At 46.9% G+C, this 15,666-nt stretch overlaps 1 protein-coding gene across 1 annotated transcript in view; it reads left to right on the forward strand.

The window, feature by feature from the left end:
* Positions 1-15,239: 15,239 nt before the first annotated feature.
* LOC147683289 (uncharacterized) overlaps positions 15,240-15,666 on the forward strand; it is a 1,765,034-nt gene continuing 1,764,607 nt past the window's right edge. Inside the window, exon 1 of the mRNA XM_086942513.1 lies at positions 15,240-15,423. Within this exon, the coding sequence (XP_086798639.1) occupies positions 15,240-15,423 (184 nt within the window). The remainder of the gene's footprint in view (positions 15,424-15,666) is intronic.

Here is a 15,666-nt window from a genome sequence, read left to right on the forward strand (position 1 = left end):
GATATCTCCTCCTCCTCAGACGGCAGTAATGTATCAGGTACCAAGATCTCCTCAGGAGACGCAGGGTGCAACTCCGCTGGTTCGTCCATATGTAGGGATCCATCTTCTCTTACTGTGACTCGGTTACTCTCCACACTCTCATCCTCCCGGGCTCCGGCTGCGCCTCCTCCATGGTCTGGTTCCCCACGAGCTCCGATCCCTAGCTCGCTCGCCAGGAGGGAGGTCATCTCCCCGGATCTCGAGCCACTCCCACACATCCGCCGGGGCCTCGAAGAAGTGAGCCTTTCCCTGGGAGAGAACCTTGAGTTTCGCCGGGTATAGTAGCATATACTGGAGATGCATCTCCCTGAGCTTTTGTTTAACTGCCAGAAAGGACTTGCGCTGTTCCTGAACTAGCTGTGTGTAGTCCGGGAAGATGGACACCCTCGCATTCTCAATGGTATGGTCCTTAACTTCCCTCGCCGCTCGTAGAATGCGATCCCTGTCATGGTAGTTCAGGATGTTTGCGATGAGGGCCCGGGGAGGGGCACCAGGTTTCGGAGGTGGGATCGATGCTCTGTGCACCCTCTCGATTACAAAAACATCCGACAGGCCCTCGGGGCACAACACTGTCTGAATCCATTGCTCTAGGAAGCGTTCCGGGTGGACCGCCTCTGCTCGTTCCGGAATACCCAGCACGCGGATGTTACTGCGGTGCGCCCTCCCCTCAGCATCCTCCGCTCTCCACTCCAGGGCCTTCGTCACGGCCGAGAGTTGAGAGACCATTTTCTTGAGAGACGCCACCTCTCCCTGCAGTTGGGTGATGTTCCCTTCCGCAGTTGTGACTTTGTCGGCCACCTTGCGCAGGTCAGTCCGCAGCAGGTTCACGTCGATGGACACAGTCTCGATCTGACGTTCCAAAGCCGAGTGGGAACCCTGTATCGCTTTCAGTAACTCCGCCCGCGACGGCTCCTCGGGAGCTGGACCCCCCTCCTCCTGACCCGACTGGTGAGTGAGTCTCTGCGAGGGGAGCCTCTGTGTGGTATACTGCGTGATGGTGTTGGGCTGGACCGCCCGGGGCGTTCTGTCCTTGCGCATCACTAAGTACAATGGGTGGCCCACTCAAGCATCCTCTAGATCTTCGGCAGCTCCCTCAGACATCTTATACAGTCTAGGCGCCAGGGCACCAGGCCCACCCGATCCGCCATCCAGACGCGTCCCAGTGAGGGCACTGCTATTTTTCCAGCCCAAAGGGCCCTACGGGGGTGTGTCTCAGGATCTAGTGTACTACCGGGAGAGAGGAGGCTAGGTCCAGACCCCCGCCCCAGTCGCGAGCGGGGCTACGTGTCCCTACACTTCACTGACACTTCTGCACCATCACATAGCCTTTGTCACCAATATCTAGTGCTCCCGCGTAGTCCGTAGGTCGTAGCACGCCCCGCCCCGTAGAGGGACGGGAAGACCCCCATGATGAAGCATGACACTATTGGATTTTTTTAGTGTGTGAGGGGTATTTTAAAAAGCACATAAATGCTCTCATCTTTCCACTGTATAAGAGAGTTTCTCCCACTGAAATACATCATAATCAAAATAAAAACCATCACACGTCGATAGAATCTCTTTGTTTATACAAGATTTTTTAGGAGGGTGATTCTATCATTGCCTCTACACTTCCCCTTTTGTTTTGGAACTACGTGTGGGCCTCCCTGCATTCTCCCGTCGCCAGCCGCTGCAGAGCCGCTCCTCCGAGGGTAAGCCCCCCCGAGCCCCCGTACCTCCAGTCTCTGTAGTTCAGGACCTGTGCCCCAGCGCGTGTAGGGATGTCCAGTGGGCGCGTGACCCTCTAGCGCAGTGGTCTTCAAACTTTTAATGCCACGCCCCCCCAGTGGGTGAAAAAAAGTATCCGGGACCCCCTCAAAATTTTTCACAAATATTTTATTCAATTGGCAATGTTTAAATATGTCTATAGATATTTTAACATTGGAATTACGTTCTCTTGACGTTTTAAAAATGCAATCAAATCCATGATTGCCAAACATACTATTCTGGCCAAGCATGCCTTACTTGTACTGTATCATACATGTACAGTGTCTGCCTTGTGACTAGTAGAAGTGGGGGTGAGGGGTTTGGAGAATATTTGGAGTCCCTTCCCTTTTGACACCTTCTTCCAGCTAGAATATAAAGGACAAAACATGTTAGCGATGGGCCATTACAGAGCGGCTTTGTGACTCTCTTTGTCAGCTTAAACAAAAGCACTGTTATCATCTTTTGGGCAGAGCCTGGACGCCCACCCTGGGACCAGATGGAGCCCCCCTAGGGGGGCCCGCCCCCCAGTTTGAAGACCACTGCTCTAGCGCCAGGAGAAGTTTGTCCCAGGGGTCCAGAGCCCCGCTCCCAGCCCGACCCCCACTAACCCAGCAAGTGTTCGAGGGGTCCGTCCTGCCGCAGGCGCAATGGGCCGGTCCAAACTACGGGCCCTACACTCATGCGGCCCTGTCCCGATATGGACAGGTCATCCTCTTACCCCCAAGCCAGGGCCCAATGCGGATCAATGGGTCGGGTCTCCAAGTGGCGCCGACCACGTGCAGTGCGGCACTCCAGTCGCCGCCGAGATCTCAGGGGGCGGCGGGCCCTCCGCACCAAGCGCCACGACCAGGCACAGGTCGCCTCGACCGGCACCACTGGGAGGCCGCGACTCCGCCTCCCGGCCTGGTCAGCGTCGTCTTTCTGGCCCCCGCTTTCACCTCTGCCGTTGCTGGCCTCCCGGGGGCTCTCCGAGCAGTCCTCAGCTCCGTCGCTTCTAGGCCCGATCCCCGGCCTCGAGCAGCAGCCTCTCACCCCAGGCGCTCCGATCAGACGCAGGCCACTACAGCCACCAGCGCTGGCGGGCTGCTCTCCACCTCTCAAGCCGGCCGGTGCACCTCTCACACCTCCGCCTCAACCGGGCCCCCCGGATGACAGTGGGGGTCTCCCGGCAATTTCCGCTGCTCCGCCTCGGCTAGGCCCGATCCCCGGCCTCGATTACCGGCGGCCACCGCTACCACCACTGCCGGCCATTAAGGCCGGTCCTCCAAGGCGCTCCGTGTCTCCGTGGACTCAAAGCCGCTCCGGCACCTAATTAACCGCTGGGGGGGGGCCCGATGGCAATGTGCCCCCCCCCCGTACCTGGAACCGCCGGACGCCGGCCAGGCCGCGATCCCCAGCCTCGATTTCCAAGCCGTCGGCGGCAAAGCAGTAGGTCCGAGCTCGGCAGTGCACCGGACACCCACGGCCTCCAAAGCGGGACCGGAGGAGCACAGGACGGTCCGGGTCTGGGGCAGCACCGTAGGAGTGTCTCAGGTGGGCTGACAGGATCTCTTATTTAGGATTTTAGTGGCGGCCGGCAGGGAGCCGAAGGAGCTCACGTCCTATCGGCCATGCTGCTTGGCTACGCCCCCAAAGTAAAGGCTATTTAGTCAGATTGCTTATCAGGTGGGTAAAAAGAGTCATCCGCCTAAACAGGGTCAGATGACAGGCATGCAATTCCACTTACGTGACGCTCAGTAGACCTCCACCTCATGCAAGCTTCATACAGTACCACCCGTGGAGCCAAGAAAGAATAAGCATACATAGGCGTCCACGTTACTCAAAGGAGGGTGATAACAGAAGTGCGTTAGTATGAGTCAGCATGAAGCGGCCATCTTGGCACTAGTGCGCAGAAGCAAGAAATTCACACCAAGGCAGAGATACATCACACCATGTGAGTGTGGCAGAGGCATGCCCAGTAAAGTTCCCACATTTTCGGCTGCCTTTTTAGGACACTTAGGTTACTTTTTAGTAAAAGCATATAGTCAAGCTTCCCCATCTTACTAAATATGTTGTGTAATACAAATATTAATAGACAAAACATGTTGATTAATTAATCACAGGTTATTTTGAGTGGACTGAGTCCAAGCACGTTTCTGTACGTATGAAACCTTGCTCCATCAACTGTATCCGCCCATTGCTGAGTTACATAGTATGTTCGCTAACTGATATACTCTATACCCAATCAGCTCCAACAAGACATGATGGCATGGATAAATGTCATGTCATAGAGGAGGGGGTGGTAACTGTTAACATTAACTATTTGTTCATGCCCTGTTTTAGGAAATACAATACTTTCTGCTTTGTCTCCTGCTTGTATTATATGTATGAGTGGAAATAGCGTGTAAGAGACATCTAGTACTGTATATGTTTCTGTACAAAACGGTACTGTTGATAACCTCAATGCTATGCATTTGAAAATCAATAAAGCTTGAGATAAAAAAAACAACAAAATTGTGTTGTCATTGGCTGTGGTTCCGTGCATCCTTCACCCATTTCGGTTCATGCCTAAATTGTTCTGCAGCGTAATAACCTAAACAACACTTCACTAGAAAACAGTGATTTGTTCTGATGATAAGAATTGTTCCCTAATTATATGTAAATAATGTTTGTACATCCAGCCGCACTTTATAAGTGACAGGCATCTGCGAATGGAGCATGGAGGACACCTTTGTGCCTGCCAGGCTTTACTCCTCACTTCACACGCTGCATCACGACGACAGGCCACCGCCAGGTTACCAAGCGCCTGAGCTGGCCTACTTAGTGCAGTCACTGTCAGCCCGCCGGCCTGTAAGACTGGGGAACACGTGGCTACGTGGCGCACTTTGAGCGGTAGTGACGCATTTGAAAGAGCCGTTGAACGTCAGCGCAGACCCTAAAACACCGTGGGAGAAGCGCTTCCTGTTCCCTGCCTGCCAGACTGACTGAGAGGCGGAGCTCGGTTCTCGGGGGTGGGGCCACTATGCACAGAAACGCCCCCACTTCCGTTCTCAGTTCCCTAACTAGCTTCCTGCTGGTGATGACAATCCCCCTAAGCGCCTTCAAAGGTAAGATTCGCTCAAAGAACTCAGATGGCTGACTAGGCCGAGGTTGAGTTATATCCGGAATGCTAACACGGATTTTACACAGCGGTTTAAAGCATGCTCAGTGCGAGTCTATATTCGAGACAATCCGTGGTGGCACTGCATAAAAGTCACACTCCATACAATACCATCATACCTATGAGTAATGCGGGCGTTTAAGAAGGAGATCCAATTAAAGCGAATAGAAAATGTGCACTTTTTGGGTGGGTGAGATAGGTTTAATTTCGGGTGACCCTCAGTAAAGGCTATTTAGTCAGATGACCGGCATGCAATTCCACTTACGAGACACTCAGTAGACCTAAACCCGATGCAAGCTTCATACAGTACCGTACCTGTGGAGCCAAGAAAGAATAAGCATACAAAGGTGTCCACGTTACTCAGAGGATGAAAACAAAAGTCACGTACTAGTCTAGGGGTAGGCCTTAAGAAGGAGGGCAACTGGGAGCTATGATGCTGTTGCCAGTCCATTTTCTCACTGTACTGTGGGCAGATCCTGTGTATCTGATTAGCTGTTTTGCAGAATAATGTTTTATGTTCCAGATTTCTTAACCCCTTGCGTGCTGATGACGGCCCCTTTCCGTCATGCAGCATGGTGCTCGTATGCTGATGACGGCTGGGGGCCGTCATAAACCCGCCCATTCTTTAAAAGCTCCGCACAGGCGCAGAATCGTGGCCGCACGCATATTATTCTGCGACTGCCTCTTTGTGACTGGTTGTGACTCTTGTTGACTTCACTCACTCAAAAAAGACGTTGTAGACTGCTACCATACGAACACTGGCTAATCACACTCAAATCAGACAAAAAATTCATTTCGGACTTGTACAGGTTGTTGCAAGCCAAATGCACTCATGTCTACAGCTCGGGTAAGGCACGCTGGGAGAGCGAATTGGGGAGGACACTCAGCCATAAGGAATGGGAGGGCATATATTATAGAGCTAGGCACTCTGCATACCACATAGGGCTTACTGATACACTCACCAAGATTGTAACCTACTGGTACTATACTCCTGAACGGCTGCACGCGATGGATCACTCTAGAGAGGCGACATGCTGGCAGGGCTGTGGTCAGGTAGGCACACTGGTGCATTTGCTTTGGGATTGCACTCATCTACAGGGATACTGGAAGCAAATACTGGATGAGGTGGATGCGCATTTTGACACTGAGACCCCGCGATTCCCCTCTTACGTACTGTTAGGTCTGCCAAACCCAGTTACATACCCGCTGTGCTGCCCGCAAAGGTCGCTTGATTGCTATTGCACTGGGCTCTTCTATGCAGAAAATACTCACCCACTGGTGCACTGCACATGTCACTACATTCCAGGGCTGGCTTCACCGTTTGTGGTTTGTGTTGGGTATGGAGAAGCTTTCACTGACTGTGACAGAGGAGGGAGCTAGGTACTCAGAGCTGTGGCAACCCTTTTTGTCTCTGTTAGCTTGGGAATTCCGAGAGGTCACCTGTCCTCGTTACATACGCTTATTACGCCTCTCTGATATGGAACGGCCGATGACGGGCTAGTGGGTGTGCGCTCTTGGACGAGTTGAATGGTGGACTTGGAACACGGGGAAGGGTGGGGAGGAGAGGGTTGGGGTGGGAGTTATTTTTTTTTTATAGCTGTGTTTTTTCTTTCATTTAATGTTGATTGTTTGCACGTACAGAACGCTCTTCAGCATGCCTCATCCCGCAGCTTGGAATGGTCTTGTCCGTTCCTTTCGAGCTTTGGACTCTGCTACGCAACGAGTGAGGGGGGGCTATGTTGGAAAATGGCTTTTGTGTATGAGCTATGATCTTTCAATAAAAAGATTTAATCCTAAAAAAAGACGTTGTAACTAACCTCTGTGACATGCGATCCTACAACCACTCTCAGCTTCCCAGTACCGCTCCACAAGAAATCGGTGCCCAATAAGAGCAGTAGTCTACAGCCTAATTTTTTTTCAATATTTCATTTATTAACCTTTTTTTGGGCATTACAACCAATTACATGACAGAAAAAGCAGTATAAGCATACTGATCATTACTCTTTCGTGACACTTATGCAGCCAACACAGCAGTCACGTGTAATTGGGAAAATATTGTTCATTTCAATCAAGACACAAGTCCTGGCACTGCTGTACTTGGACCAACTATTCGAAATGGCAGCGTTTAAACCTGGTACGTGCCGCATTTGTATGACGATTAAGATTACAGGGGAACCCTACTTACTAAGAACCAGGGTAATTGTGTTATACTAAAGAGACAGTGGTTCTCGTAGACACAATAAATAATAATAGAATGAGAAATTCACAATGGCAATACATTTGTAAGGGAAGGGATAATGCAAGAGGGAAAGGAACCTATACACAAATAAATACATTCAATGTTTATATTTGCAACAGACGGACATTGATATGTAAATATATATCATTTTCAACGATTATACATTTTTGTGCAGTGCATCCCCAAGTGAATCATGGAACCAGTGAACAATAATGTACAGTGATTTAGTAAAAAACGGTTTCTATATGTACAAAAAGGACCAAATGATACAGAACAGCGAGGATGTCTGATAACACCAGCTATATGCGGTCTTTTTGTACTCGTGTCGACGGCGTTTCAACCCCTTGGTTGGATGTGGGGTTTCTTCAGGACAGTAGGTATTAGGGATATCTGCACGAAAACGCATAGCGTTAGTTTGCAGACAAGTATTAGGGGCTCAAGAAGGTGATTGCAATGAAGACAGGGACAATAATGTTACCTGAATTGTAAGAACAGCCTGAACGGACGTGTGATTTGCCATTGCACATTTGTTTGACGGGCATCTCCAATAGTCAATTCAAATATACTTCGTATGCATATGCCCAATAGTGATATCATGATATTATATAAGAAACAACCTCCTTTTAAATAATGGTCTTCATGGATATTTAAATGGAAGGTGTGGCATTGGCCAGACACATCTGCAACGGTTACCGTATATATTTAGGTATATCTTTAGGTCTATTAATTGTCAGAAGAGGATAACATACCTCAAGTTGTTCATTCCAATATGTAAGGTCTGCCAACCGGGCTTTCTTCATAGGAATTTTTTCCTACCCCATATATGCGGGCAACTCTTTTTTTCGGCAACAATAAAGCAATAGAAGTCAACCAGCGGACTGCAAGTAGGATATAAACAGTGCACGCTAAAAGGTCTACCTACCTTGGGAGAGGGAGCTATGTTAACATAGCTATATTTACACCAGTAATAGAGACTAGTGTTTCAAAGACGTCACACCAGTATTCAGTGATCTTCGGACTGTCTCATGGCAGGTTCTTAAAATGAGACTGAGGGCGCAGCATCTTGGACAAATAACATTATATGAAAGGTTAATCTTGTTCGCTTTAAGAGTACTACTGTATGTCTGTTGTAGGATGTTCTAATGTATTAAATCTAGTCAGTCATTTGGAGGCAGTGACCCAGTTGGGTTGCAACAGTATTTCCATTGTTTGTTGTAAAGTGTCATACCTAACATAGATTCCCATTTAGTTGTAGCGCTTGGTTGGGTTACTGGGGCCTCAGTCTGAGGCCCCAGTAACCCAACCAACCCGGCGAGAAAATGCTTTTCTCGCCGTAGTCCCAAGAATCAAAAAATCAAGAGCAGGAGGTAGATCCTTTTCACTTAACGCTGCTAAACTCTGGAATTCTCTTCCCCTTTCACTAAGGTCCAACCCTACCCTCCTGCTCTTCCGCAAAGAATTGAAAACATTCCTATTTAGGAACTAATCCCCCCTCTTTTCTCCTACCTCCTCTTGTCCTCCCTCAGAGTAATTGTCTACAATCAGCGCTTGGACGCCTTCGGGCAGCAGCCGCGCTCTACAAAACCCCTTCACTTCACTTCACTGAATGGCCATTGGCCGCGTACAGACTACGGACAGACAATATGCTAGCTCGAGGGCAGTGTCATTCACAGCAATAATGCGTTACATAAAGAGGGTTACTAGGAAAGAAAGGGTAATGAGTATTCCATATTACTCAAAGCCTAAGGTATGGGTCGATGTCCAGCACAGTGATCTTTGTTTCAGCAGTATTAGTGTATAGTATTCGAGAAATGTCCCTCACCAAACAGGTCCCCCGTTTTTTTCCCACACCCCTCCTCCCGTTCTGAATTCTGATTAATGGTGAATGCTCTGCTGTGTGTTGGTATACAGAAGAATGGCAGAGGTCTGTTGTCTAAATTCTAAATTACTTGGGCTGCATGGAATGCTTTGGTGCTCACTTGACACATACTGTGAGAGCACTCATCGATGACAACAATAGCATATCCTTTAACAGCATCCAAGGGACTCTACTCTTCCAATAACAGCAACCAAAGGACAGGTATTACAAGGGCTGCTTCATGAAATAGTTTTTAGAGAGTCACAAACAACATTGAGAGCTAGCCCACCAATGGACCCAATGAAAAATAGTAGGTAGTAAACTTTTGATTTAACCTTGTATTACAGATCTCACCAGTAAACTGCCAAATGCAAGATCTTCTTCTCCAATGTGTCTATCAACTTGCCATCTTACAGTATAATGATGACACAGTCCTAGACAGTGCAAGTGCTGTGTGCTACATTGAGGGATACTGTAATAAAAACAGCTGAGAATTAATATTTAAAAGACCAAAAGTGGTCATTTTTTGTCAGAAATAAAAGAAGCCATAGACACAGTGTTTGAGTGTCTCCTGTTGTCAAATGTATTACCGCTTCTGGATATTTGGGACTATAGTTACAGGAAAAAGGAGACTCTGTCATTATTTGACTTCCTAGAAGTAAATTTAAATTTTGGCTTGTATCAGTTGTCCAAGGAACTTTAAGGTCGATCTTTATATTTAATTTTGAGAGGTATCAAAGTTAAATTGAAGCTTGCTGGCTTCATGTTAAGAGGACCAGTCCAAGCAAGTTATCAAGATAGCTTGACCTTGCGCACTATTGTATTTTTAAGTTAATGTTTGGCTTACCAAATGCAACAGTCCAAGCCCCAATCGGGCTGGAATTCGGGCTTGCCAAGTAACATGGATTCTGGAAGTTCTTTTTTCTTTAAATTATTTGATTCAGGATCCCTTGCTGTGCCCCTCAGTACTTTAAAAATGTATGTAGTTGAGATATCATAATTAAGAGTCTTCAAGAAATCTATGGTAAGCCGTTTTGAATGACCAAGCACCGCCTCTTGAAATTCAGCTTGGATAAGCCACAAAGTCCTCATATAAATCTTTTCATGAACTAATAATTGACAGAGGGAAATCAAAATTAGTTGAAGAGGATTGCTTGGAATTCACAGGGAAAATGATGCTTTGTTTATTTATTTTTTGGTTTGTTTTGCTCTCTTACAGACCAGGTGAAAAAATGGCCCACATATGTTTCCAACCCCATTTCAGTGAAAGGCAAATTATTACGGCCAAGTTTTTGCTAATTTCTCTCGGCTGGTATGCAGGTATTTTGTCCAGCACAATGCTACACTTGTGATGCACCTCTTGCCCCACATAGTAGGATGAGACTTCTGGGTATTGCAGACATTTTAACCCTTTTGTTGCGGCGGCAATTCCGCCACAGCGCTAAGGGGGTGGGGCGGCTGCGCGGCGCTCTGACGCTTATGACGGAACCGCTCCGTCATGGCCCTCGGGTGGGCTGTGCTTGTGACGGAGCGGTTCCGTCATGGCCCCGCCCGTTCTTTAGAACATCAGCGCAGGCGCGGCGAGCGTGCCACGACGGAACCGCTCCTTCACCAGCACAGCCCACCCGAGGACCATGACGGAGCGGTTCCGTCATAAGCGTGGGAGGGGTTAAAGAAAAAACATGAGAAGAGGGGTATAGGCGATACTCCCATTAAAGTAAAGTAAAACAGAAAAGAAGGAGACACTGACCATTAAAAAAACAAAAACATAAATCAGGTTCTGGCTTGCCCTCATGTTAGCCACACAAAGGTACTATGCCGCTCTTCAAAACAATAAAGATAAGAGCATAATGAAAAAAGTCACATCAGTCCTTTTTCCTGGCAGAGTATCCACAGATCCAGAAGCATACTCAAGAGTTGGAGTCTGAGGTCCAATATGTAAACCCAGTTCTGCCTTAGAAGTGGGTGAGAAGCTTCTAGAGGTTTCCCTTTGAAGTGTACAGGTGCCCTGCCTCCCTACCCTGGCTCCAGACTAACTACAGGAAACATGCAGCCCTTTGCATGGAGGCAGGACACAACCTATTCAATTTTAAGTAGGGCTGTACTCCGTTCCTCCCTCTCACCCTGTCAGTGATGGCCCATCCAGGCACACCTAAGCTCTCTATCGTGTGTGGCTGTCTAGGAGGAATACATAAACCCCAACTCTCACCTACAGCCAGTCATTACACCCAGAGATAGACTGCAGGAACTAAATGGCTAAGGCAGAAAAAGCCAGCTTTCTAAGCGTGGAAGGGTATACTCAGATGTGAGTCTCTTGCTCATTGCACCATCAGGATTCAAGCAAGCCGGGCCGACGACAGCTGAAATGCCAGAAACCGGTCCCCGGAAGCTTGTTTCCTTCCCAGTGTAAGAATTGGCTTGGTAGTTTGGTTTGCCCTGTTCCCATCATGCACTGGGACACGGACAGACTAATTTGCATATAGCCAGGTTCTGAGCTGGAATGGTGCAGTGAGCTAAAAAACGGTGTTGGATCTAGCCCCGATCTCTTGACTGGGTGAGAGTATTCTGCTTAATTCAGAAACTCTGTCCATCACCACCCCTTGTTGTTAAATATTTTGTCCACCATAAGCGTGGAAGGGTATACTCAGATGTGAGTCCCTTGCTCATTGCACCATCAGGATTCAAGCAAGCCGGGCCGACGACGGCTGAAATGCCAGAAACCGGTCCCCGGAAGCTTGTTTCCTTCCCAGTGTAAGAATTGGCTTGGTAGTTTGGTTTGCCCTGTTCCCATCATGCACTGGGACAGGAACAGACTAATTTGCATATAGCCAGGTTCTGAGCTGGGACGGTGCAGTGAGCTAAAAAACGGTGTTGGATCTAGCCCTGATCTCTTGACTGGGTGAGAGTATTCTGCTTAATTCAGAAACTCTGTCCATCACCACCCCTTGTTGTTAAATATTTTGTCCACCATAAGCGTGGAAGGGTATACTCAGATGTGAGTCCCTTGCTCATTGCACCATCAGGATTCAAGCAAGCCGGGCCGACGACGGCTGAAATGCCAGAAACCGGTCCTAGGAAGCTTGTTTCCTTCCCAGTGTAAGAATTGGCTTGGTAGTTTGGTTTGCCCTATTCCCATCATGCACTGGGACAGGAACAGACTAATTTGCATATAGCCAGGTTCTGAGCTCGGATGGTGCAGTGAGCTAAAAAACGGTGTTGGATCTAGCCCTGATCTCTTGACTGGGTGAGAGCATTCTGCTTAATTCAGAAACTCTGTCCATCACCACCCCTTGTTGTTAAATATTTTGTCCACCATAAGCGTGGAAGGGTATACTCAGATGTGAGTCCCTTGCTCATTGCACCATCAGGATTCAAGCAAGCCGGGCCGACGACGGCTGAAATGCCAGAAACCGGTCCCCGGAAGCTTGTTTCCTTCCCAGTGTAAGAATTGGCTTGGTAGTTTGGTTTGCCCTGTTCCCATCATGCACTGGGACAGGAACAGACTAATTTGCATATAGCCAGGTTCTGAGCTGGGATGGTGCAGTGAGCTAAAAAACGGTGTTGGATCTAGCCCTGATCTCTTGACTGGGTGAGAGTATTCTGCTTAATTCAGAAACTCTGTCCATCACCACCCCTCGTTGTTAAATATTTTGTCCACCATAAGCGTGGAATACCAACCTATTATGGGCGCCCATAATAGGTTGGTATCCCCCATTTATCTGTATTTGTTTGCAACTTGGAGCTGCCACCTGGAGGGTACTTTATATCTTTTCCATGATGAATAGAGATCAGGAAGCTCAAGAGTTATTTAATAATCTCAAGACAGGGAATAAACAAGGCAAGTCAGTCAATGCACCCTTACCTGCCAAGACGGAGGGTTTGAGGGAGAAATTCAAGAAATTGGAGAATTTGAAAAGACAGGAGCATAACAAGTGGTGGGACGCAGCGACACTGAAACAGTATCTCTCTCTTAATAGAATACCAAGGGGCTTGAGATCTCAGATCATGCCCACATACGAAGACCTGGAGTCTGATTTGTTAGCGAATTGGGAGCAGGAGCTTACAAATTCCTCTAGGAATCTTATTAATATTCTTATTGAGAATGCTGATAGAAAGATTAAGAAATTACTAGAGGAGATACACAAACTAGAAGAGGAGATTAAGGAACTTAACCAGCCTGAAGTAACCATTAAGAACTATACTATCTTGGATAACTTTTTAACAGACCTCCAGGCGGATATCAAGCGTAGGAAAGCTAGGAAGCTACAAAGAGATGAGAATGATTATAAAGCTGGCCGCGTATTCACCTTTGCTAAGCGTTTTGACTATTTGGTTAGACAACCCCGTGGTTCCAAACAGAAAACAACTTCCACACCTAGCGTTACAGCTAGTGAAACTGATGCCTCATCCATTGTGAGTAGTGAGAATGAAGAGGTAAATGGTGGGGCGGTGGCCGAGCCAGGCACACGAGAGAATGCTTTTTTAGAAGAGGTGAAGCGTCACAGAATTGGGAATCGGGACTCTACGATCAGAGGCAGAGGTGGCGGAACTACAAGACAAGGAGAGGATCCAGGGGCAGGGGGTCAACAAGGAGCAAGAAGGGGAATGAGACTGAGGTCATGGAAGGATTGACTAATACACAGAGCAGCTCAGATAATGAGATTGAGATTATAAATGTGTCTGAACTTGTATTGACCGATGATATGACTAAATTGTTGAAAAAGGGATTAGGATTTTGTCCTAATGTTATTTCTGATTGGTACATGACCAAGATTGATGTATATAAATTTGTGAGACTATTGAAAATTAAAAAATTCTTTGTTCATGCGCCATTGAAAGACAAAAGTACTTCTATACATAACCAATTGAGTGACTTGACTATAGAAGGGGCTAATGCTACAAGACTACTACTTTCTTTAACTGAGAATGAGGAAGACCCTATTACATTATCTAGAGTTTTGGAAGACTTAGAGATCAATAGATATCTCAGTCAAAGTAGTGGTCTAAAATTGAAATCTAAATGGACACCGCAACTTGGAACAGGAAATACTATAGATGCTTTCCACAAGTCAGTGGAATTTGAAATTGACAAACTCATTGATAAGCGGTCGAAAGGTGGCTACTATAAGAAACCAGACAACCTCACACAGGGAGAAAGAAAAGCACTCAAACTCTTGAAGTCCAATGATGACATTACTATTCGAATGGCAGATAAGGGTGGTAATGTGGTTGTAATGGATACCACTAAATACAATGCAGAGATTATGTGACAGCTGGGAGATCGGAAATATTACGAATCCTTATCTAGCAATCCATTACCATCCTTAACATTGTTGATAAATGAGAAACTTAAGATTTGGTACGATTTGTCACTATTGGACGTGGATGAGTATAATTATATGACAATTTCAGCACCTAGAGCTCCTTGTTTATACACCTTACCTAAGGTGCATAAGAATAGAGAGAACCCACCCGGACGGCCCATTATCTCTGGCATCGGTGGTCCGACTGAAAAGATATCTGAGTATATTGACATATTTATGAGACCGTTTGTAGAGGGCTTGCCCTCCTATATTCGAGACACTAAGCATGTTTTAAACATGATGTCAGATGTGGTCTGGCAAGAAGATATGTATCTCGTAACACTTGATGTGGTTTCACTATACTCTAATATAGATCACACCCTAGGAATTCAGGCAGTAGAAACCTTTTTCAACAAAAGACCAGCTGAATATTTTGAGCACACAAAGATGATACTTGACATGACACAGATTGTACTCAATAATAATGTATTTGTGTTCAATCGCAATTGGTACAGACAGCGTCTTGGGACCGCGATGGGCTCCAGATTTGCTCCGTCTTTTGCCAACCTGTTCATGGGATGGTTTGAGGCGGAGTGGATCTGGGGTCGTCGTGGTGTCAGGTGGATTGAATATATCCAATATTGGGGTCGTTTCATAGACGACTGTCTCATGATCTGGACTGGCAGCCTTGAAGACCTCTTGTGTTTTTTTGAATATCTAAACAGCAATGATGTTAACCTAAGGTTCACAACTCAATATGATAAGGATAACATTTATTTTCTTGATGTAGAGCTTTATACTAAGGGAGATAAGTTGTGTTCCAAGATGTACAGAAAGGAGACTAGTTGTAACTCATTATTACATGCTACGAGTTGCCACCCTAATTTTCAGGTTAAATCCATCCCATATGGGGAGATGGTTCGGGCTAGGAGAAACTGCTCGGAGAATGATGATTTTAATGATACAGTACAGGATATGTCTACCAGATTTGCGGCTAGAGGCTACCAACGGGTAGTTATTGAGAAGGCAAAGAGACGTGCACATAATCTTGAACGATCACATACACTGAAAGAAAAGATTCCTACAGAGAAGAAAGAACGTGAGGTTCGCCTAGTGACTAATTACAATACAGAGTCTAATAAATTATACTCTATTTTAAATCGTCACTGGCACTTGTTGTCTGCTGACAAAGACCTATCATTGCACATTGGGCAGAGACCGTCTATAATTTTCAGGAAAGGGAGAACCTTAGCGAATGACCTTAGCCCAAGTTATCCTATCAGGAATAGAGAAATCTGGCCTAGGAATATGACAAGAGGATTTTACAAATGTGGGCGATGCA

Source organism: Lissotriton vulgaris, chromosome 11 (assembly GCF_964263255.1).
Source record: "Lissotriton vulgaris chromosome 11, aLisVul1.2, whole genome shotgun sequence".
Lineage (NCBI taxonomy): Eukaryota > Metazoa > Chordata > Amphibia > Caudata > Salamandridae > Lissotriton > Lissotriton vulgaris.